This window comes from Balaenoptera borealis, assembly GCF_965194805.1.
Source record: "Balaenoptera borealis genome assembly, chromosome: 9".
NCBI classification, from domain to species: Eukaryota; Metazoa; Chordata; class Mammalia; order Artiodactyla; family Balaenopteridae; genus Balaenoptera; species Balaenoptera borealis.
The window spans coordinates 54,417,805-54,441,970 of record NC_138873.1 but is presented as its reverse complement, the minus strand read 5'-3'; the positions used below and the strand labels follow the sequence as shown (position 1 = coordinate 54,441,970).

Here is a 24,166-nt window from a genome sequence, read left to right as displayed (position 1 = left end):
GCACAGGCTCCAGACACGCATGCTCAGTAGTTGTGGCTCATGGGCCCAGTTGCTTCGCAGCATGTGGGATCCTCCCAGACCAGGGCTCGAACCCGTGTCCCCTGCATCGGCAGGCAGACTCTCAACCACTGCGCCACCAGGGAAGCCCTGCAGTTCAATTTTAGCTCCTTAATCCTTTTGTATTCATTGTATGTTCTATCTGAGGCTTCTTACTACTGCTTGCTTGCTAAATCCATCAACCTATTTTAATACCTCATCTTATTAGCCACTTTCTCCACTACAAAGCTGTATTTTCTTTTTTAACTGAGTAAACCCCTCTTTTTTGCCTTCCTACTGTTGACTGAAAAAAATTGCACATAACTCTCAACTTTTAGGTTGTGCAATGGTGTTTCAGTCGACACTACTACCCTCTGACTGTTCCTTCTTAGACATCTCACTGGTTCTTCCACCTGAAAATTATTAAGGAGAAGTATTTCTGAGAACTTTGTCTGCAGGTCTCTTCTCACTCTTCACATTTTGCTGGTTGAACTTTGTCCCATGGCTTTAACTACTGTCTGTCCTTTCAATGACATCTCCCAAATCTGTGACTTCAACCTTAGCATCTCCTCAAGTTTCAGACTAGCAGTATCTCCAAGGATGCACATCAACATACAGTTAACTTTTAGTTCTCCCATTACAACGTCTTTGAAAACTCCTTATATAGTGAATACTGAAGCTTAGTCAGAAGTCCGAAAGGCTTGTCAAAAGATGACTAGATAAAGGGAAATTGAGCTGAATTTGGTAGCTTTTGCCCAGGAGATGAGGCTGTTGCCATAGGGTTGTATGATGACCTAGTGGGTGCCTGTTAATCTGCAATATTGTCTAGAATACAGGACAGTAATGTCAGTACAAAAAGTATGGTAGGTGGGAAGGCATGCCTTTATTTCTTTTTGACATTAGTCACTCTGTACCTCACCCACTTTCATGATGATGCCCTTTTGGTACTAAATTCTCTCTTTTCCACCTTCAGGTTCCAGCAGCTCATAATCATTTTCCTTTTCACTGTTTTTATTTTTTATTACACTATTAAAAAGTAATACATGGTGACTAATTTAATAAATTTTTGTTTCATTTATATTATCTAAGATAATACTAATATGGTCATCACTGGTTGGTAATTGAGTGGACCGAGTGGGTTGATAGATGTACCTGGAGTATAACAATGACCAATCTTTGGCATGGCATCAAGACAGAGACCAGGAATCTATCCCCAAATGGACAAGATACTGAGAAAACTGTTTATAGGTTTAGGAAAGTTGACCCAAGAGTAAGCTTTATGTTTCCATTTTGCTTTTAAAAGGCAAAAAAATAGTGAAGATTTTCGTAGTCCCTTTTCCTTTTCTTTGAGGCATCCAAGTAATATAACAGTAGACACTATGAATGCAATGATGAATGATGGAACTTACAGGAAAATTAATCAGTATTGGAAGACATCTGGAAACAAGGGGTCAAAATGACCTTGAAGAGATGAATTGAGTTTGAGATTACAGAAAAACATCAAAGGGGGAATAATTTGTGAGTGATCAGCATAAACAAAATAGTTTGTTTAAGGAAATGGATCCGTTTTTCAAAGGAGAGATGATATAGATAAGCTTACGTTTGGATTTTGGTGAATCCAGGAAGACACTGAGAATAAGATAGGAAAATAATGTCAGAAAGGTAGAAAGAAAAGCAATATAAAGTGTGTCCTAAGAGCTAGATGAAAGAGTAGTTTCTAGAATATAGGAATAGTGAGCAAATTTCCCATACATAAAGCTGTATTATATACAGATTAGTATCTTTATAATTTTCTTCATCTACAAAATTTCCTGATAGAATTTATTAAAACAAAGTTACTCTAGATTTGATTTTTAGGGACTCCAAGATATAAATCAGAAAAATACTGAACATTTCAACAGTTACCTACATACAAGAAAAATTGCTTGGCGTCTGCAACCAAGCAAATTAATTTACTTATCAAAATGCAGAGTAGGAAATGGTAAAGAAAATCCCAGTGGACAAGGAATGGTAAATGCAAATTAATTATAGAGCATTCATAAGATAAGCAATGTATCATTATTAGGCTATTTAGTTTGTTCTCTTTACTGTTCTTGAAAATGGAAAGATATTTTAAGCTTTTCCTGTTATTTATTTTTGTTTTCTCCCACTGTAATTCATGAGAACTGCAATTCTTCTACCATTAATTATCTCACCACCAGTGGAGTGCAAGTGCTTCAGGAATATAATATCTAAGATTAGGGGTAGGGAAAGAAATTGTACCTACCATTTATATAGAGCTTTGTAGTTTGCAAAGCATTTTAAAATATTTATTTCACTTGAGACCAACAGCAACCATGTGAAGTAAGTGGGAATCATTATCATCTTTAAAAAGGATTCCTGAATGATGAAACTTATTTATGGATGAGGAAACCCAGAGAGATTAAGTGATTAATCATGCATCACTGGAGTTATAAGGTGAAATCCTGGGCTATCCGTTATTAGGTTTGTGGTCATGAGCAATGCATGTGTCAGCTTTGAAACTCAATTTTTTTCAACTCTAAGATGAAAGATTAAAAAAATATTAAACTATAAAATATGTTTAATATTCTGCTTAGTAATCTTGGTTTCCATTTGCTTTTTTTAAAATAAGTTTATTTATTTTATTTATTTATTTTTGGCTGCATTGGGTCTTCATTGCTGCGCATGGGCTTTCTCTAGTTGCAGCGAGCGGGGGCTACTCTTCGCTGGGGTGCGTGGGCTTCTCATTGCGGTGGCTTCTGTTGTTGCGGAGCACGGGCTCTAGGCATGCGGGCCTCAGTAGTTGTAGCACACGGGCTCAGTATTTGTGGCTCACGGGCTCTGGCGCACTGGCTCGGTTGCTCTGTGGCATGTGGGATCCTCCTGGACCAGGGCTCGAACCTGTGTCCCCTACACTGGCAGGCGGACCCTTAACTGCTACCACTGTGCCACCAGGGATACCCTCCATTTGCTTCTGCAAGCTAGCCAATTAATTGCCTTCCTAGACATATCCTCCAGTTTTCCACTTCTGTTTTCTTATTCATGCCATATATTCAAATGGCATGTTTTCTCTTCTATCTAAACAAATCTTACTCATTTTAGATAGCCTTTAACTAGCTTGTTGTAGCCAGGTCAGCTCCTTTACAAAACCATTCCTATTGCTCCCAATAATTGTGACCATGTCTTCTCTTGAAAAGATGTTAACACTTTCTTTCTCTTACACCATTTGTCAAACTCTATGTTTTATTAGCTACCAATATACCAGGAAGAATAGTCATCACCAGTTACTATCTGAGTTTAGTGGACTCTTGTAAAACATATTTTAAAAATCATTTTACAGGTAGTTTACAGATATAAAAATAAAAGATGTTGTAAAAAACAACTGGATTAGAAATTAATAAGAATTTAAATGTAACAAGCCCAAATTTTATTCCATATTTTTCTGGTGTGAAGATATACACATCCAAAAAATCGTATTCTTTTTCACCTGTCAGACTGGCAAAAATAAAAACCTTTGTTAAAAAAAAAAAAAGATATACACATCCAAAGTTGGCAATATCCTTTGAATGAAAGTAATTGCTCATAGCTGAGCTGGGAACATAGCCATCTTATAAATAATGATCTAGATTTCAAATATATTTCTAAGAGTCCAGCTTTTTATTACCTCTAGTTTTTCTTGCACTTCTATCATCAAAATACAGTGCTTTGAAAACTTTTATGGCTCGTAATTTTGTTGAAGAGAGGGTGGTCATTTTCCTTGTCAGTAGCAACAAAATATTTTCATTTTAGATATTGATTAGAATGATCAATTCAGTGAGCTTTTTCATTTCTGTGCTGTTTATCTCCTTTCAGTCAGTGCCTTCAGCATTTATCTACTTATGAACCATATCAAGTAAATTCTCTAGCACAAACTTGATAAAAGGTGAAAGCATCCTGTTACATGTCCTTTTTAGTAAACATATCTTGTCAAAAAAAATACTGCATGATGACATTCTCCTTGAAGGACTAACTGAATAACAGATTTCCTTTTTGTCCATAGAAATATATCATTCACTCATTGATTCTTGAGTTTGATAAAATATATTTCTAGGATATATTATGTGAAGACTCATAATCTGAGATTTAGCTTATATGATTAATTTCATCATCATTATTAGAGTCTGGAGTATTACTGTCTGCCTTTTTGTATTTGTATTCTTTTTCATCTAACAATTGTGAAATATCTTCTATCATTTGCTTCTCTTTGCTGTTATGGACAGAAAATGAAAATTTCTGAATTCTCAACTGTGTTCGATGAAGAGTTAAAAAGAAAAAGACAACAGAAGTCCTGTCTCCTGATGTCTTTTATACCTTCTGGAAAGATCAGACGAAACTTCGGGCATTGCAATAACAAGGATGATGAAATAGCGATGATTTATTTCACTATTTTATCATCCCTCTAGATGATCACATCATTTTTAAATTTTCTTTTTTTTTTTGTCTGTGAAAGCCTTAAATTCAATATGGTTATTTGCCAGTTATCAGAAAATTATTTAATTGTTTAATTAATAGATTTCTCTGGAGGCAGATCAAAATAATGTTAAGCAGGTTAAGTTCTCTGCAAACAGTTTTGAACACCAGGATTGCATGGGGCAATTGAGTAATGATTTTTATAATCTCAATTCCAGATGAACATGTAGCATAACTGATATTTAGGGTTATAAAATTAGAGAAGATCGAGACTATTGCATCTAGGTATTTAAAATCCTCCCCCCCCCCGCACCTTGGGCTTCCCTGGTGGCACAGTGGTTGAGAATCTGCCTGCTAATGCAGGGGACACGGGTTCGAGCCCTGGTCTGGGAAGATCCCACATGCCGCGGAGCAACTGGGCCCGTGAGCCACAACTACTGAGCCTGCGCGTCTGGAGCCTATGCTCCGCAACAAGAGAGGCCGCGATAGTGAGAGGCCCGCGCACCGCGATGAAGAGTAAACCCCGCTTGCCGCAACTAGAGAAAGCCCTCGCCCAGAAACGAAGACCCAACACAGCCAAAAATAAATAAATAAATAAATTTATAAAATCCCCCCCCCACCCCACTCCTTGTTTTCTCTTTCTCTGAGTTGCTTCTGGTCTCAGGTGCCTCTCCTCCCAGCTTGGACCAACTCATTTCAATAATGCTTTTATGAGAAAACTTGTCCTCCTCATCCTTTTGTCCCTTCCCACCATCTACCTTTCCAACCCCAACTCTAGATAAATTTGGGTCTCTTCGACCTCCCATTGCCCACTATGGCGCTGGCAAATATTTCTCAGATAAAGTCATAAAATCAGGCTGAGTTGTGGGTTGTGAGGGTAGAGAGATACCAAGATCATAGACAGTTTAAATTGGGAGACAGTCAAGAGAATTCAAGTCTTAGCACCATCTTGCAAGTGAGATGGAGAGTTAGTTAGTAGTAGAGCTAAAAACAAGTGCTGAAGTTTCCTGACCTTTGTTTCAATGAGTTTCCAGCATAGTGAATTGGGAAGTAAGAAAGTTATATAAAATATGAGAGAAGAGAAAAAGCATTAAGGTGGCCTGAAGTTCTGTAAAGGAAATAGTCTAAGCCCCCTCCCCACCCCAGCTTTATTGAAGTATAGTCAACAGGTAAAATTGTAAGATTTTTAAAGTGTACATTGTGATGATTTGATATACGTATACACTGCCAAAGAATTCCGCCCATCTAGTTAATTAACACGTCCATCACCTCACATCTTTATCTTTTTTTTTTGTAAGAACATTTAAGTTCTACTCTCTTGGCAAATTTCAATTATACAGTACAATATTATCATCTGTAGTCACCATGTTATACATTAGATCCTCAAACCTTATTCATCTTACAGCTTGAGAGTTTGTATGCTTTTACCAACCTCTCCCTATTTCTCCCACCCTCCAACCCCTGGCAGCCACTTTTCTATTCTCTCTTTCTATGAGGTCAACTTTTTTTTTAGATTCAACATATAAGTATTTGTCTTTCAGTGTCTGACTTATTACACTCAGCATAATGCCTCTGAGGTTCATCCATGTTGTTGCAAATGGCAGGATTCCATTCTTTCTTATGGCTGAATAATATTCCATTGTGTATATAAAAATGCCACATTTTCTTTATCTATTCATCCATCGATGAACACTTAGGTTGTTTCTATGTCTTGGCTATTTTAAATAGTGTTACAGTGAACGTGGGGGTGCAGATATCTTTTCAAGATAAGGATTTCGTTTCCCTTGGGTCTATACCCAAAAGTGGAATTGCTGGATCCTATGGTAGTTCTATTTTGAATTTTTTGAAGACTCTCCGTACTGTTTTCCACAGTGGCTGCACCAATGTACATTCCCACCAGTAGTGCACGAGGGTTCTCTTTTCTTCACATCCTCATCAATACTTGTTATCCCTTGTCTTTTTGATGACAGCCATTCTAATAGGTGTAAGGTGATATCTCATTGTGGTTTTGATTTACATTTCCCCGATGATTAGTGATTAGCACCTTTTCATGTATCTGTTGACCATTTGTATGTCTTCTGTGGAAAAAATTAAATTTTCATATTATTTTCAGCTCCTTAGCATAGTTGGATATAATTCCCAGGATTAAGAAAGAGCAAAGTGTTTCAAGGTATAGGAAAAATAAGATCACTGAGAAGAAACACAAAAACGTAAATTGGGTCCAATAACCCTGAGAATTAAAGTTAGTTGTGCATTTATCTGATCTCTTTTCTAGATTTTATGTGCTTAAAGAACAAGGTCATCATAATGTCATAATCTTTGCATCTCATGCAGTGGCTTCTCTGGGATAGATTTACTGTATGAGAATTATAGGACAGTTTTCAAAAAAGGTAACATCATGACTCTCATACAGATATAAAATGAGCAAGTGTTAAAGATTTTATTTAACTCAAATGAGGGAAACAAGCAGATGTTATAACCTTTTCAAAGGAGAATCCAAAGAACAGACACATTTGTAGTTGAGGAATATTGAAATTATGCAAATGGAAGCAACACTAGCTTTTTCCACATGGGAAAGGGAAGTAAATTGTACCTGACAGGGCAGAATTTGCTACTCTACGGGCAAGAATAACTTTGCAATTATCAGCGATTTAAAGAGCTGTAAGATAACTCCCATACAATCAGAATCAGATAATCCATAATTGTGAATGCTAGGTCTAGGCAATGCACAGTTTTCCAGGGAAGCACAACTTTTTCCTTATACATATGTTGTATTCAATTAAATTATAAACATAAAACATATAAAGAGAACTTCACACTCAGTGTGATAAATAACACTTTGCCACTTGTAGCTCTCATATTTTTAAATGTTTATTTGTTTTCTGAAATACATACATTTTTAGAGTTTCAAGATCAAGTATCATCCAAAGAAGGTTACCTCCTTTCACCACACCTACCAGGATATTTGTCAAGAATTTTTTTGTTAGGGAGTTCCCTGATGGCCTAGTGGTTAGGATTCTGGGCTTTCACTGCTGTGGCCTGGGTTCAGTCCCTGGCTGGGGAACTGAGGGCCTACAAGCCGCGCAGCACAGCCAAAAAAACAAAAACAAAAAAAAATAGGTTTTTTTTGTTAGAGAAACACAGAAAAATTCTTTAGTGACTTTGTTTCTTTTGTCCCACTGAGAGAATAAACCAAATTCTTCGTGTAAACTTTACCAGCCAAATTTAAAGGATGACCAAAGGAGATGAAAACTCCATTGTTCAAATGCTAAAGGAATTGTATTCAAGGCAAGCCATAGTTTGGCTTATAGAATATGCACACATAAATTTGTTAATGTGTAGGATCTAGTCATAATGGTTTGCACTTATTAAGAGTATTTGGACATGGCTTGGCTCTGTCCAAGGACCTATCTGCTCTTCTCATACCTACCTTCAGTTTTTACCTCCATCCTTGGCTCCACAGCTGTCTCTTTTTATACTACTGGCTGTGTGTTCACAGAGTCACAGCCTTAAAATGTTCAAGCAGGGAAACAAAATTCCTTAAGGAATCAGTGATGAGAGGAAAGATCTGCAAGGATGCCTTAGCAGCTTGACCATCAATCTTTGGTCATATGAAAAGCTGGGATGATGTGAAGGGCAACTGCAACCGGTAAGGAGGGAAAAAAAGAAGTAGCCATGAGGCCAAGAATACCTGACATGGCTTTAATTTTCAAGATGAGACCTACACAGAGAGGAGATAATATCACAGTTTATAGAGGTTATCTGAACATAGTAGCAATTTTCCTTGTTGAGCTTTCACTTACCTACCTATATATGTACATGGTAAACAATTTAAAAACTGCTGATTCTTGGCAAAGAGCAATATATAGCCAGTCACAGGAAGACCAATTGGGCTAGAGGGGGAAGTGAACAGAGGTCATTTACATCTCATCTGTACTTCATCATTTTCCTCAGCAGTAGCTGGTGCTGGAATGGGAGATCAAACTTATCGATTGTTAGAAGCCTTTCCTTGGTGATTTCAGCAGAATAGTTTTAACTCCTTCTGATTCCTGAGTAGCTGTAGGGATAAGGATGGTTTGGCACAGTCTTCTTTTGCATCTTGCACATGAATTAATCCTGAGGGTACGTTTTGGGTAGATCACACCAAGCAATGTGCTCTAGGACGACAGGTCCTCTATAAATATATTTTAATGCTACTCATATAAACATTGTCAAAGTGGAAAGTTTACACATAGTTCTTCTTAATTCAGGAATATAGCAACAATTCAGTGTTAATAGTAAAAATATTAATTCACTAATACAACAATAGGGAGTTGTTTTAACACTATCTTCATAGAAACTCAAATGCTACCAGCATTATTACTGGCATCAGAGGTAATTAAGCCATGGTAACGTCAAAGCTTTAAATAACCAATTTGGCTAAATACCAACAACAACAATAACTCATTTGGCTAAAACTAGGATTGTATCTCTTTTTTTTAAATTTATTTTATTTATTTATTTTTGGCTGCATTGGGTCTACGTTGCTGCACACAGGCTTTCTCTAGTTGCAGCGAGTGGGGGCTTCTTTTCGTTGCGGTGCGCGGGCTTCTCATTGCGGTGGCTTCTCTTGTTGCAGAGCACGGGCTCTAGGAGTGTGAGCTTCAGTAGTTGTGGCACGAGGGCTCAGTAGTTGTGTCTCGCGGGCTCTAGAGCACAGGCTCAGTAGTTGTGGTGCACGGGCTTAGTAGCCCCGGAGCATGTGGGATCTTCCCAGACCAGGGCTCTAACCCATGTCCCCTGCATTGGGAGGCAGATTCTTAACCACTGCGCCACCAGGGAAGCCCCAGGATTGCATCTTTTAATCCAGCCCTCTTTTTGCTTCCAGCTTGCAAATAACCAGCATAAATCTGGAACTGTTATCTAACCTTCCTCTGTGCAGTTCATCAGTCATGCCACTAAAATTGATTCTTGACCTCTATACATCATTCTTTCCTTTGAAATTTCTCATGCTGTCTCTTCCTTCTATGCTTTAATGGAGGAGGTGTGTGTAACAAAATATGAGCGAGTCACTTTTTAATTTTGCAGTCGTCATTTGAATACCTAAGGTTTTTTAACCCTTAAGTATTTTTACTATGTGTTTAAATTTTCTCATATATTATTTTGATGTTTACATCTGCTTCTCTAGATTGCAAATTACTGTTTCACCTATCAAGTAATCATAATGAAATTTGCCTTTTAAAATTTCTTGTGCCTCTGACCAAATGTTTAATAATGAAAAAATTCAATGTACAACATAAAGAGAAAGATCACTTTAGAATGATTTGTGAAATAATGTCAACCATAAAAATAAGGCTGGTTTCCTGAGCCAGAGCCTAAAAGAAATCATGTGATGAGCAAGAAAAAACATTTATAAAAGTTGACACAAAAGCAGTAGTGGAGTGAGTTGTCCTTCTTCAGGCCAAACCAGTGCTTATTTACAGCAGATGTCACACCTGTGACACTGGTGAATGTGAAATGGTGTGGTGGAAACCAAGCAGCCCTGGGGTTTTACGTTTTCAGCCAGGCTGCTGTGACAGATAAATGAACTAACATTTCCAGATTGCTGTAATCAGATTATTATAATCTGATTCTTCCATCTAAGTAAATACCTAATTTCAACCATCTCAAGATAAGTTAAATTTTGAATGTCTTTCCTTCATATTTAATACCTGCACTAACCTTCTAAAAACACTATACCTTAAAGGTCAATGTGATCAAATATGGTAGATAAATTGACCTTGGTTCCAGCAAGAATGAATTTAAACCAGCAGTTTGGATAGTTGTAACACTGCCATTTCAAAAATACATGTGGCTTGTGTGTGTGTGTGTGTGTGTGTGTTGTCCTGAACTGGACACTCCTCCCTAGCTGTGTTGGGATCATGCAAGCCGTGCTGGCAGAGTGCCCACTGCATGTAAGATTGGGTCCTATTTTATAACAAACTGCTTTTACTCCCAAGAAATTGGAAAGCATTAAGTTATCTGTATTTGAGTCCGTCTTTCTCCTTGTTTTTTCATCTTTTCCATTAGCCAGAAGGGATTACCTGTGTGGGATGTCGTTTGTCACCTAAAAGAGAGATAACATTTCTATTTCAAATACAGATTTAATTTATAACCTAGAATTCATTATTATACTCCTTCTCAAGTTGTGGTACAGAGTAGCAAATTCTCAACAAACGATTATTGTTCCGTGGAATTGCCGAATAACCTACAAGTAATTTTTTTAATGTTTTTTTATTGTGGTAAAAGTCACATAATATGAAACATATTTTTCTAACCATATTTAACTATACAGTTCAGTGGCACTAAGTACATTCACATTGTTGTGCAACTCTCACCATCATCCATCTCCCAAATGTTTCACCTTCCTAAACTGAAACTTTATCCCTTTTAAACACTAACTCCCCATTCCCCTCCCCACCCCCGACTCTCAGGCCCCTGGCATCTCCCAATTTACTTTCTGACTCTATTTTTAAACATAATGGAATGAAATACAAAAATGCCTGATGCCTTCCGTGTGGTAGAAGGGCCCTTACATGAAAAAGGCTCCCTTTTCCCCAGTTCCTCCAGTGATTTCTCTCCCTTTCATGTCCTCTACTCTTTAAAAACTGTTATATGTTCCATCCCTACTTCTCTTGACCCTGCACCACCATTCATCACATCTGTCCCCCACATTTTTCCATCTTATCTTCTTGTTTTTATAAGATGATGAAAGGTTTGTGAATAGAACTATTACTATATTTTAGCTGGTTGTCAAGATACTGTGGGGCATTTTTAGCTGGTGTTATGATACAGACGACAGACCGTGGCATTAATCATAGAGAGTGTCCAAAAACTAATAAACATAAGACAATCCAAAAAGCAGTCAGGCAAAGACATCAAACAAGATTTTATATACATATATATACACATATGTATGTATATATTACCATCCAGCCAACTATGCACATACATTTTATTAGTATCTAGTACAAAGTTGTACTCATTGTAGATATTCTTAAGTGGTTTTTTTTTTTTTCTGTTTTTCATTTGAGTTTATGAAAATGATTGCATGGGTATTATAAGCAGTTGAATCCCCACTGATAGGCAAGGTATCTAGGTAATTGCACATCATAGAACCGGATGGTAAAAGAGGTTAGTAGTTGGTAAGTAAAAAATACCCTTTGAACTCAGTGCAAACCCCATATCAGTTTAGTAAATGGTCTGAGCACTGAGGTTTGGAGGAGGCACAGAGTATTCATTTCCTCTGCCAGCAGCTTAGAGTTCTGAGTTCACATTAGTTCCATCCACATCAGACTGACCCTTGCTTACTATGACTAACACTAGGCCATAGAGAGCCATCCAAACATCTAGCATTTATTCACCAGAAAGAACTGAATGACAGTTATACTGACTAAATTTTGCTTTTTAAAAATAATATTGAAAACCAATCCTTAGGGTGGTCTAACTAATAAGCAGATTTAAAACCATCCATTATGCACTTTATTTTTCTCTTAGTTTAAAAAACAGAGTGGGCAGTAGTAACTTTATCAACGGTACTGTTTTAGGTGAAATGTAGTTTAAATATTAGAGGTTTTAAAAATTCCATGACTAACAGATTTTATAAAAAGCAGAGATCTTTTTATTATGTTTATATTCATTTGTATATAGTAGCCAAAAGAATTCGGCCATTAGAAATGTTTGCAGGAGTATCTCTATAGGAAATAAGTTTATATGGTTTTGAGAATTACTGTAGATGGAGGCAACAGAAGATGGAGAATTAAAAGAGTTATTATGGGAAATCAATAAATGTTAATTGGTAATGATGGTGAAGTTTAGAGAATGGAGCAATTGATTCAAGAGCTGTAAATTATCACCCGTTTTGATGGCATGGGTGCCTCCCCATTGAACCCATCCTTGATTGATGAACTAAGAACTGAGTAATAACCTCAGAAACAGAGAAACTACTTGTGAAGCTAAACTCAGTAGATTTTTGCAATGTTTTCCTTCCAAAATAAGCAGGAATCGGTGATGGTAAAAAGTTGTGGGCTTTTGTGCTGTTACAGCTAGAAGTTTCAGGGAATCATTTTTAGTTTGCAGTAAAGAAACAAGATCTATACACACCTTTTTCCTCCCTCCCTCCCTCCCTTCCTTCCTTCCTTCTTCTTTCCTTCCTCCTTCCTTTCAAGGCATCAGTGAACTGTTGAAACAGTGTTTGGGGAGTATTCAGTATTCTGTTTTGAACCACATTCCTTGTGGTTGGGATTACAGAGTGCTCGCTCTTGGTTAAGGTTGTCGGTGGTAAACTCAGGTTTGTAGACAGCTGTGGTTCTCAAGTAGCTGCTCACTATCATCTGGGAAGCTTTTTAAAAAGTACTGATGCCTGGAGGTCTGCCCTCAAAGATTCTGATTTAAAGGTCTAGAGTAGGGCCCAGGCATAAGTATTTTTTAAAAAGCTTCCAAGATGATTCTAGAATTGCTGATGTTGTACAGGTTAACTGTTAGATGACTAACAATAATAATGAAGGTCAAATTATAAAATGGAAATGCAGCTTTATAATTGCTCTTTTTCCTTTTTCAATTACATAAATAATCTATAAATTTTCTGGTTATTTAAAAAAGAAACTATACAAGAATTTATGGAGTAAAAATGAAAGTTCACCTTCACCTTTACCTGTATTCTCTCCATACGTAACCACTGTTAATGTACTGTTTTTCCTTCCAGTGGTTTTCCATGCATTTAAAAATGCATATTTACTTATAATCATATATAGTGTTTTTGAAACATAAATGAGATTACACCATCTTTTGTTTATTATTCTGTGGTTTGCTTTTTTCACTTAATTTGGCTTGGAGATCTTTCCATGTCAATACATATAGATCTACTTCATTTTAAAAAATATTCTTTTACTTCATTCCTTTCAATATCTGTAGAGTGTTTCTCAGTATATGTGGGCTTTAAGTTCCTTTTTCATTTTCACATATTTGTAGCTCAATGGTAAAGAGCAAAAACTCTGTAGCCAGACTACCTGGTTTTGACTATAAGTATTTATTATTGTTGGTGGTATTATTACCATTTAATTTTTCTATTTTTTACCAATATGGACAATACTCTAGTTAATATTTTAGTACCCAAATCATTATGCTTATCAATGAATATTCCTGTAGGGCAAATTCCTAGCGTTAGAGTTGCTGGCTCAGAGAGTATGCATATTAATATTTTGAAATGTGCTGTCAAATTTCCCTCCAAGAGCAATTTACATTTGCTCCAGCCAATAGAATCTCACTGCAGTATTTATTTCAAGGCCTCAATAAATTGTTCACATCACAGTGTGGCTTCATGGGCTAATAACCACAATGGCTGGAATTTATTTTCTTTATTTTGGCTGGAATTTCATTGAGTCAGTTTGATAGCTCTGATTATAGCATATCAACCTGAAGTTCCAATTTATGGTCTGAAACATATGATTAAGGAACATGGAAAAATTACTTACTGATTTTTTTTTTTTTTTTTTTAAGACAAAAACTTTCAACATAGAAAGTACAAGAGGGGTAGGCGAAAAAAACTGGGCTTTGGCAGTGAAAAGTCTGACGGACTAGTTACAGCCTTTAGATGGAACAGCTCAAAGAGAGAAGCTCACTTCCCCACACCATAGTGACAGAACAGTAACCCAAGTCTCAAGAAAAATCTACTTCAAATCTGTGTGTTTGTTGGTGTTTTAAATTCAGGACCGTTATGTTTTTAGACTTTTACATAATAAAATTTACGTCAGTATCGTTGGGTATAATGTTTTTATATAATGAAAATGCAAGTGAAATTTATTATTTTCAATTCAAATTTCCTTCTCTGTATACTCTCTTGAGTCTTAATTTTCTCATCAACACAATGTTGATATTTAGTACCTACTTCATAGGATTTGGGGGAGGAGTCAATTTTATATTACATATTAAAAACCTTTAGGCACTTCCCTGGTGGTCCATTGCTAAAGAACCCTCCTTCCAATGCAGCGGACGATCCCTGGGTCAGGGAACTAAGATCCCACATGCCGTGGGGCAACTAAGTCCACGCACCACAACTACAGAGCTCGCGTGCCTCAACAAGAGAGAGAAAACCCACACACCGCAACGAAGATCCCACGTGCCACAACAAAGACCCAACGCAGCCAAAAAATAAAAATAAATAAATTTTAAAAAAAAACCCTTTTGCACAATGTCTGGAATATGGTAAACTCTTAATAAATTGAACCTCAGTATTATTCCTATTATTATCATTTTAATTCTGTTAACAGTATGTTCAGCCCTGCTGTGGATAGATTATTTTATTTTTAGCATGAGTTAAGGTAATTGAGGGGGGATACTGGCTTTTGTATTTCAAAAGATAAACATGAAAGATTTTCTGGTGTTAAAAAAATTTTTTCTGGTGTTAAATATGTATTTGTTCCATAAGAACCCTTTTTAATAAACATAAATCACCACTAACCAATGTTTTTGAAAACTCAATATTTTTACCATTGTACTTAGGAAAAATATATAAAAGTTAACATTAGTAAAATGTTTTTATTGTTTAATTGGCTTACAGTCTTAGGAGTTTGGATATAAGAATAATAAAAGAAACAAATTTGCATAAAGAATAGGTTGCTTTGATAGAGGTCAGAAAATGTGTGCACTGTTACTGTTTCTAGCTCTGTGGTTCATCAACATTTTCCAACTGTCCTCTTGGTATTTTGGGGCAGATCCTATGGAGTGAATAAGCTATATACCCAGTTGTGAATTTAGGTTGTTTGGAAGCTTTCAGAATAAAATGAGGCCTTCTGGAAGGTTGGCCTAAGACTCTGTCTCTCTTACCCTCAGGAGGTACAGGGTGGGCATATTGCTTCCACCACTCTGGATCCTTTGCTCTCCTGCTCTCTTGGGGTCTGTGATGGCATTTCTGCCCATCCCCCTCCCTCCCATGTTCAGACTGGGATCCAGCACTCCCAGGTCTTGGGCTGATTGACACACAATTGAATTAGATAACAAGTGTTCAGACAGAGTAAAATCGAAAACTGTAGCCTTGATGAATGTCATTAGTGTCATTTCTGGATTTTAGTTGGACTGTATCGGAGTTAACAACGATAATCTCTTCAAGGAGTTGGTTATCGTTTCTCCAGATTAGTTTCTGAAAGTCTTTCCGATCTGTGACTCTTCTTTACCCCTCTGGCCTCCCATTTGAAACTTCACTGATCCTTTCTCTCATCTCTCTTTTCCAGGGATTTTATTATACTCCTTTCTATATTCATCCCTCCTTCCTGCTGCATCACTTGCACTTTTCCCACTCTGTTCTCTCTCACTGATACTGCTTTACTTACTATTCTTTCAACATTCCCTTCCTCTTTAGAAGTGTATAGATCACTGTATCCTTATCCTTAATGCCTCCCTCTAACCCCCCAGAATATGGATCTAAGTTTCCATATATATTCTTATTAAGTTAACACTTTAAAATACTTAGAAGCGCCTACGTTATATTTTTTTTCTGTTACACTTTTAGACAAGCAAAGCTGACTTTCTCTCGTTATGTAGTGTCACCTCTCATTTTATTTGATCCCTTCTGGGACCTGTTTTAATGCTCGTGTCACAACATAAAATTCATGCAAATTAACAAAAGCAAGCTGATTTGGAGAGGTGTGGAGAGTGAACAAAGGAGCCTAGTACCGTTCAGAGCTTTGTATGGAGAATGTGGTGTGATATTATTTGTGAGCTGTTCCATTTTCCTGTCGGTCCCTTGGGAAGGAAGGAGTTTCATAATGGGGTGTGACCTGCACTTCTAGTAAGTGTGATTGGCATTGAATGTTTAAATAGAAGAGGAGAATACATATCATTCCTCCCCTTTAAGGCAAAGCACAAATATACTGAATGCAAATCTTTTCAGTGTGGAAGGCAGTCTGGCCTAATGATAGCATGAATCTGAAAAGCTAAGAGAGTGAATTAATTATGCAGATCAAAATGCAAGGAAGCCAAAATTCCGTAGTATCCTTAGAAGTAACTTTTAAAACCCAAATGTAATGGTAAATGCACATACAGAATATGATGGAAGACCCCATTTGAAAAAATGGAATTCTGACATCAGCCCCTTGGTAAATGAGTGGGCAAATGGTTCCCTGAATTGGATAGCAGTGCACATACCACAGTGACTGATGAAATTGATGTGTCAGTGGGAGAGCGGCTCTATTACTCAGTCCTTTAACCTATTTTCTCTCTCTTCAAAAATGAGCTCCTGAGTGGATGTTATCCTCAAGGAAGTGAATTTAATTCAAAAGAAGCTGTTTTATAGATGGGCAAATTTAGTTTAAGAATTCACTTTTCCATTATAGAAGAGAACTATGTGGAAAAACATTATTATAAGTAATATGCTTATACTTCTCAAAGATGCCATTTTTGAGTGTATTTTGGGGACCTGAATTTCAAGCATTAGTAATTTTTATTCTTTAATTTTGAATTATCTCTTAGAACACATGGCTAAAAAAAACATTGAATCTGCATTGTAATAGTTTCATTAACTTATTAAGGTATGTAATTACACAGTAAATAATCATAAAAAATGATTTCTTAGTTTTTCCCGTTAACTTTTGAAAATATGATGCTTTCTTTTTTCCTGACATAAATACTTGTTAATTACTGCAAAGAATAAAAGTCCATCTTGTGAATCCATTATTCTGAAATTTGCAAGGTAATATTGATAACTGGAGAAGCAGGCTGTAGTTATCCTAGTTTTTGCCAAGTAAAAATAAATTCACTCTGTAACTTATCTCAGAAGATAAAATACATAACCATAAGTATCCTACATATACTTCCCAGTAGGTTAATAGTAGCTTGTCTTGGAAGTATATGGTAATATAAGTTATTAAGCTTGCTAGTCTCTCACACATGCACACACACAAATCTAATTAAGTATAATTAACTATTTTGTCATTATGATCTTAAGCTGATTCTCACAGTTACCACCTATTTTGCTATCATTTTTTAAAAACGTGACCTATTGTGTAAATTTCATGAGAATTATGGAGTCATAAATGTATTTGGAAAATAAATTTAAAATAGAAAGCCCTTAGGGGCTTCCCTGGTGGCACAGTGGTTGAGCATCTGCCTGCTAATGCAGGGCACACGGGTTCGAGCCCTGGTCTGGGAAGATCCCACATGCCGTGGAGCAACTAGGCCCGTGAGCCACAACTGGTGAGCCTGCGCATCTGGAGCCTGTGCTCCGCAACAGAGAGGCCGCTATAGTGAGAGGCCCGCGCACCGCGATGAAGAGTGGCCCCCGCTTGCCACAACTAGAGAAAGCCCTTGCACAGAAACGGAGACCCAACACAGCCAAAAATAAATAAATAAATTAATTAATTTAAAAAAAAGAAAGCCCTTAAAACATTTCATTTGGAGCCAAATCAGTAAGCAAATTTTGTATTCAACAAGTAGATTAAAAACCTTTATAAATATAAAATTTTATTCTCTCCAGTTGATGGTGTTTTATTGTTTTTAATATAAAATTTTAGAAGAAAGAAAATCTGACTGAAATTGAGCAATGTATCTTCCAAATAATTTCTCAGCTTTTAGAAGCTGTCAGAATTTCAAACATATAGTACAAACGGTGCCCCCAGTGTGCATTCAGGTATTAATTAAAGATGGATTTATATTTATTTCAATTTAGAAGAATTTACCCTGAAGGAAAACTAACTTCTTACAGAAAGAAAAGAAAGTTTTTCCCACCCCTGAACTAGCATCAACCTTTATTAATCTGATCTAAGTATCAAGAAGCTTTCTTTTAGAGCATTCTTCTGATTCAGACACTTTCTATCTCGTTCTAATATTACTTGGTAATTCCCCAAATACCATTCACCATAGATGTCTGAGTTTCTTATTTATCAAATTTCACTGCACTAATTTCTACAATGGGAAAGAATTCTTCCAGTTCAACTGGTTTCCACAGCCAAATAATTAACACCCAAAGAAATGTTAAACTCATAAAATTTAATTTGGTCTATAATTTTCCCAGTTGCTGATTGAGTTGGTGTTGCATTTTAGTCGACAGCTGTGTTTTTTAACTGCCTTTTCCAAGCTAGCTGGTTGTTTTTTGTTGAACGTGGCTGCCCTCTAGTGGACTAAATTTCCTTTACAATAACCTAACTGTCAATACTATGACATAGTATGAGTGTGTTTCATGTTTCGTAATTGCAATCATTGTTGCTTTTGTTGTGGTCATCCATGTACAATGCTTGGTGTCAGTCGATTTATCTCTTGTAAAAATAAAATACAGTGTGTGTGTGTGTGAAAAAAAAAAAAAACTAACTGTCAAATCTAAAGCAGTCATTTATATATGGAAGTGATTAGTCTTTCATGCCTTCGGACTCTCGTTTTTCATTGACTTTTGTGTTTAATACAACACGTTTGTTGTTAAGAAGGCATATTAAAATAAGCTGATCTCTTTGACGGTCTGCGTATTTTAGTATATTTTCGACTTCTGACCTATTTTGTGAGACACGCTCCTTCTTAAGGTCTTTTCATTTTTCTTGTTGCAGATGCTACAACTGTGGTGGCCTTGATCATCATGCTAAGGAATGTAGTCTACCTCCTCAGCCAAAGAAGTGCCATTGCTGTCAGAGCATCACGCACATGGTGGCGAACTGCCCTCACAAAACTGTGGTGCAGCTGCCCGCCGGTTCTCAGGGAAGACAGGAAGCAGAGCCCCAGCCGTGCACCGCGTTCCCTCGAGAGGTGGGGGGGGGGCACGGCTATCCGTCACCACCGTTTCCTCAGGAGGCGAGGTCCGAGGTCTCAGAGTGGCCAGGCAGGTCACCTGCAGAAGCTTCCTCCACAAAGTCACCTGCAGCACCAGAAGATCAAAGCAAAAAGGGGCCTTCCGTGCAAAAAAGGAAAAAGACATAACCCTTTTTCTTAACGTATCGTTTTCTCTCCCCGGTTGGGAAGTCTACCTCATGCAAGTACAGGGGAACAGTATTTCACAAACAGCAGCTGACCTGGGATTTTTAACTACTGTTGAGGAACTGTGAATTTTTTTAAACAGACAAATCACTCTTAAGCAAATTACCTTTGAGCAGGGTGTCGTGTGTCACGTGACTCAGAGGATGCGATGCTCTGTGTATCTGTATGTGCATGTGTGAGAGGGAGAGAGCCTGAGTCTGTGTGTGTGTGTAGGAGGATTTTCTATAGAATGTAGACATATATATAAAGAGGGTTTGTCTTTATATATGTGTGTAGAGAGATGTAAGCACACAGCCTCCCTCGCAGAATTGGACATCCCCAAGAATTGAAAACCCAGGTAAAGCATTTTAGGTGGTTTTGAAAATAACCCTTGCAGAGTTTTTCTTGAAATACCATTCCCTTTATATTACATTAGGAAAAAAAAACAAAACAAAACATGACTGTTACCTTTTGTGTGAACCAAAGGATACTTCAGATCTCAGCGCTGCCAATCCTATGGTACTAAAGGTTTTTAAGACATCAGTTCTCCCGAATTTGGGATTGCCTCTTTTTCTTGATATCTGTAGAGTGTGTCCCCCACCCCACCCCCTTTGAAGGCAGTACCTTAACTCCATATGCCTCTGACTGCCATAAGCTTTTCTGAATCTGGGATACATAACTCCAGAAAAGACAATGAATGTGTAATTTCTGTGCCGATATTTCAGTGTTTTTAATTCATATGTTTTTATTGTAAATTAGATGCCTATTCAGAGAAATGAAGGGGAGGGCAATGTATAAAGGTAGTGACTTGATTGTTTTCAATGGTATTTTGATACTCGTTATAATCTTTTACCTGTTGTGAGGTTTTTGAGGGACTGTGGCAACAGCAGCTTCCCTTGACCAAGTCAATCCTTCTAACCATCGCTTCGAGTGGAGGCCTCCTTGTTTACTACTGAAGACCTTGGAGGAAAACTCCAGTTGTTTGGTGTATATTTTTGGTGGCTGTTTTTATTCCCCCTGGAGAGTTACCTAACTTGTTTCTAAAACAAACAAACAAAACAGCACAGATGTGAGTAAAATGCCAGGGTTGAGAATGAAAATTTAAGTGGATGCTCACAATTGCCCAATTACGTGTGACCTTGAATAATATTAAAAAGCACCGTGTTTGATGGCGGGCGACTAGAGTGGTGAGCCTGGGGCAGGAGGTTCCCAGACCTCTCCTACCAGAGAGCTGGGAGTATTTTATTACCATACAGTTCATCTTAGGGGAATTCCCTCATGACTGCTACTGAAGGGACCTATGTGGGAGATTCAGGATGAACATTCAGTGATGGGGACAGAGGTGCTTCTCAGGTTGGTCCTCAGTTACAGTAATAAACTGGCTGGGGGCCAGTCATAGTATTGGTCCCTTCAGGTTTCAGTCATGAAAAGCATTCATTCTGGTGTCATCCTGGTTCTAGATGTTACGGATCAATTTTGGAAACATTTTCCAAGAAGGTACCAATTAGTGGTGATGCTTAACATTGGCAATAAATATAGTTGTGTATGAGCCTGTTGGTGTAAGCTCAGATAATCAAAACCAGAAAATAGCATGATTCAAATGAGACACGTTCTGCTGAACAGTTTCTGCTCCCTCCCCCACTTGTCCTGCCGAGGGAGGCTTGTTGTACAGTTGTGCTGCCGTTTCAGCAAGCAAGCCACGCAGAAGGAGAGCCTCGGGCTGGGCCGCCAGCCCTTCCCAACTCAGCTTGAGTTGACAGTGTTTGTGAGAATCTCCATGGGACATACTGAAATATCAGTGTGCTGTGATGCAAAGCTTACCTTTGACGATATTGAATGTGATAAATAGCTATAGAGAAGTACTTCCTTGCCTTATGTGAGGATCGTACGCTTATTTAAATTATGTAGACAAATCAAAGTGGCATTGCTTAATTTTTAGCAGGTATAATAAGCAGGTTAACAGTAAAAATGCAAAACGTAAGTCACTTTGAAAATTCAAACCAAAGTTCCTTGACCTTATTAGAAATAGGAAATTATGGACTTGAGAATTGGACATTCCCTGTTTACATATAAAAAGTTCAGAGCTGAGTTCATGGTTTTGAAAAAGACACACAGAAAGAAACATGTTATAACTATGGATCTTATGGGTGCAACTTGAAATCATTTTTCAGCATCTCACCAGACTGAACTAAGCACATACCAAACCTATCTTATGATTAAAAGTTGGGGTTTATTTTTTATATAAGAATATTATCACTCTTACATAACACACTCAGGACAAAGAACTTTGCTCAGGGAACATACCATATAATATTTTTGTTTCTTTACAGAATAGTCTACAGTCCTGCTTACTCAAAACAAACCAAATAACTTAGACCTTTATGTAAGTATTATGTACTGATGTTAGTAATAACTACCTCTGAGTTTGACATAGATCAAAATTTCTGAATATCAGATATCGGTTCTCCTATTTTTATTTCATGTGAAAAGTACTCTAAAGGAGACTCCCTCAACTCCTTGCATATGTGAATATCACTGACATAAGCACAGTGTCCATTTACATGGGTGAAATATTATTCTGTTTACAGCAAAAGGCTACCTCATAGTAGATGCATAGCACACCTTTATGCTGCTGCAGCCTTACAATGGCTGATAATGCTCTGGTACAGACCTTGTTATCTATAGTATAGATAGCAGTTCACAACTGCATGTTTCTGACAAACACTTGTGAATAATGAAGCATCTCATCTAGTTAGCAAAGTCTCCGAGCATTTCCTTCAAGTTATCATGTATTTTGTTTAAAGACTTATAGGGACTCTTCCACTGAAGCAAAACAGAACACACAAGCAATCTTGGAAATAGCTACTTTGCCCAGAGGTCAGTCGGTAGCAGGAAGAGGTTGGGAAGAGAGGTTGGTTGTACAAGTGTTTTTGTGCTGGGCAGAAGTTATCAAAGAAAGATGCCAATCTCCTTCATTTGTGTCTGTGCTGCCCTGAGGCCAAGTGTATTGCAGCATTATTGCCCAGGCACATAATTAACTAGCACTGGCTGCCAAGGAGTGAACATAGAGTGGACGTGCAATGCCATTTCTAGCTACTGAGGGGTAGGGTCTGTGTGAAGCATCGGTTTACAGGAGTTGCTAATGGGTTGGGCAGGAGGTCAGTGAATTAGTTGCTCCTTGACCTCACCCCCCATGTCAACACAAATGTAATTCCTTAGAAAGATGCACTACCGGTCTCTTAGCCCTGCGAGCTATTCATTGCTACATGGCAGATTATAGTAGAAACAGTTTTATACTTGCATTTCTAGTCTTTACTAGAAGCCTTTGGATGTATTTTTACAATTGAAAGATTTAGAAAGATTTTTACCTGCTTATAACTTGGAAGTTTGGCGTGCAATGTAGGGGAAAAGATCAAGAAACATCATGTTATTAGCATTGGTCCATCTACAAATAAATATAGGGTGTTTTTTATTGCCGGTATTTTTTTCATGTTCTGGCCCAGTTTTATTTTGCACCAATGTGGCCCCAAGTTACTGCTAGTTGTATTTAGTTTGTGAATAGAAGCCCATAAGTGTTAATAGACTTTGTAACATTCACTGTAAGATGAATTATACAGGACATGGGAGATCTCATTAAGTCTTAAAAAGTTAATTTAAATTAATTTATCTGTTTTCTCTAAGAAATGTTTATCATAAAATATATATGTGTATTTCCCCTTTGGTTATAAAATTTGGGGAAGTATGTACAAGTGCAGCTGCACGGACTTTAATTTTCCAGCTGTCTTAATGAGGTTTGTTTGTTTTAGGGAAGAACAACTTGTTAAAAGCATCGAATTCTGTCTTACATTGCTGTCAGCAGCCTCTTTCAGATGTGGTGGTTGTGTGATCTGTGTCATAGTTGTTCAGTTAGAGTGAGAGGTTGACCTCTGAATCGTTGTTAAATTGTCTACTTGGAGCAAAGCTGCAAAGTTATGGTAAAGTGCTGTACTGTGAGAAACTATTAGGACATTTAATACATCTGTGGCTTCACGTGTGTGAGAGTTACCAGCTTGAAAATGATGGTGTTGACTACCTCCTGAATTACAGCTACCAACCACTGGCACCCACCACCAGCTGGCTTTAATTAGTGTGTGTTGCTTCTTGGTATTAACAACTTTAACCGTAATAGAGACCAAAGTGAACACTGATTTCTATATGTCTTTAATATGGTGTTTTATCTAGTGTTTTTAAAATTATCCTGTGTAGTATTTAGATGACCTCATTGTCCATTTTGGCTCACGTTGTTTACAAGTGAAAATAAAAAACACTTGAACTGTATGTTTTTAAAGGACATAAAAGGAGTTAGATGGTCGGAATGGTATTTCACTCATGTACGGTCATCCTGACGGACTAAAAGTACTGTTTGCCTTTCTGCAGACCGTGGATTTTATATTCTCATCTCATGCCTAATGTCTTATTCTGTCAATTATGGATATTTTGAGGTTTAAAGAAATTACTTGATTAAAAATAAAACATATAACGTTGGCATTTATGATGAGTTTTGGAGATTTTTCGTGATTTGTGTGATGGCTAAATTAAATGAATGCGTAAAAGGCTACTTGGGCAGTATTTATTACCAATATGAGCATAAATTAAATAGTTTTAACATATCCTCAGATAGCAGTGATTATAAATATAAAACTTACTTATTACAGTACAGATGGTGAATAAATTCCGTCTGAATGAGGAAGGA

The 24,166-nt window shown here is 37.3% G+C and overlaps 1 protein-coding gene across 1 annotated transcript in view; it reads left to right on the top strand.

Moving 5' to 3' along the window:
* The window catches only part of LIN28B (lin-28 homolog B), a gene marked incomplete at its 5' end in the record, with an annotated part of 121,481 nt that extends 97,518 nt beyond the window's left edge, over positions 1-23,963 (top strand). Inside the window, one exon of the mRNA XM_082405183.1 lies at positions 19,032-23,963. Within this exon, the coding sequence (XP_082261309.1) occupies positions 19,032-19,398 (367 nt within the window). The 3' untranslated portion in view covers positions 19,399-23,963. The remainder of the gene's footprint in view (positions 1-19,031) is intronic.
* Positions 23,964-24,166: the final 203 nt, after the last annotated feature.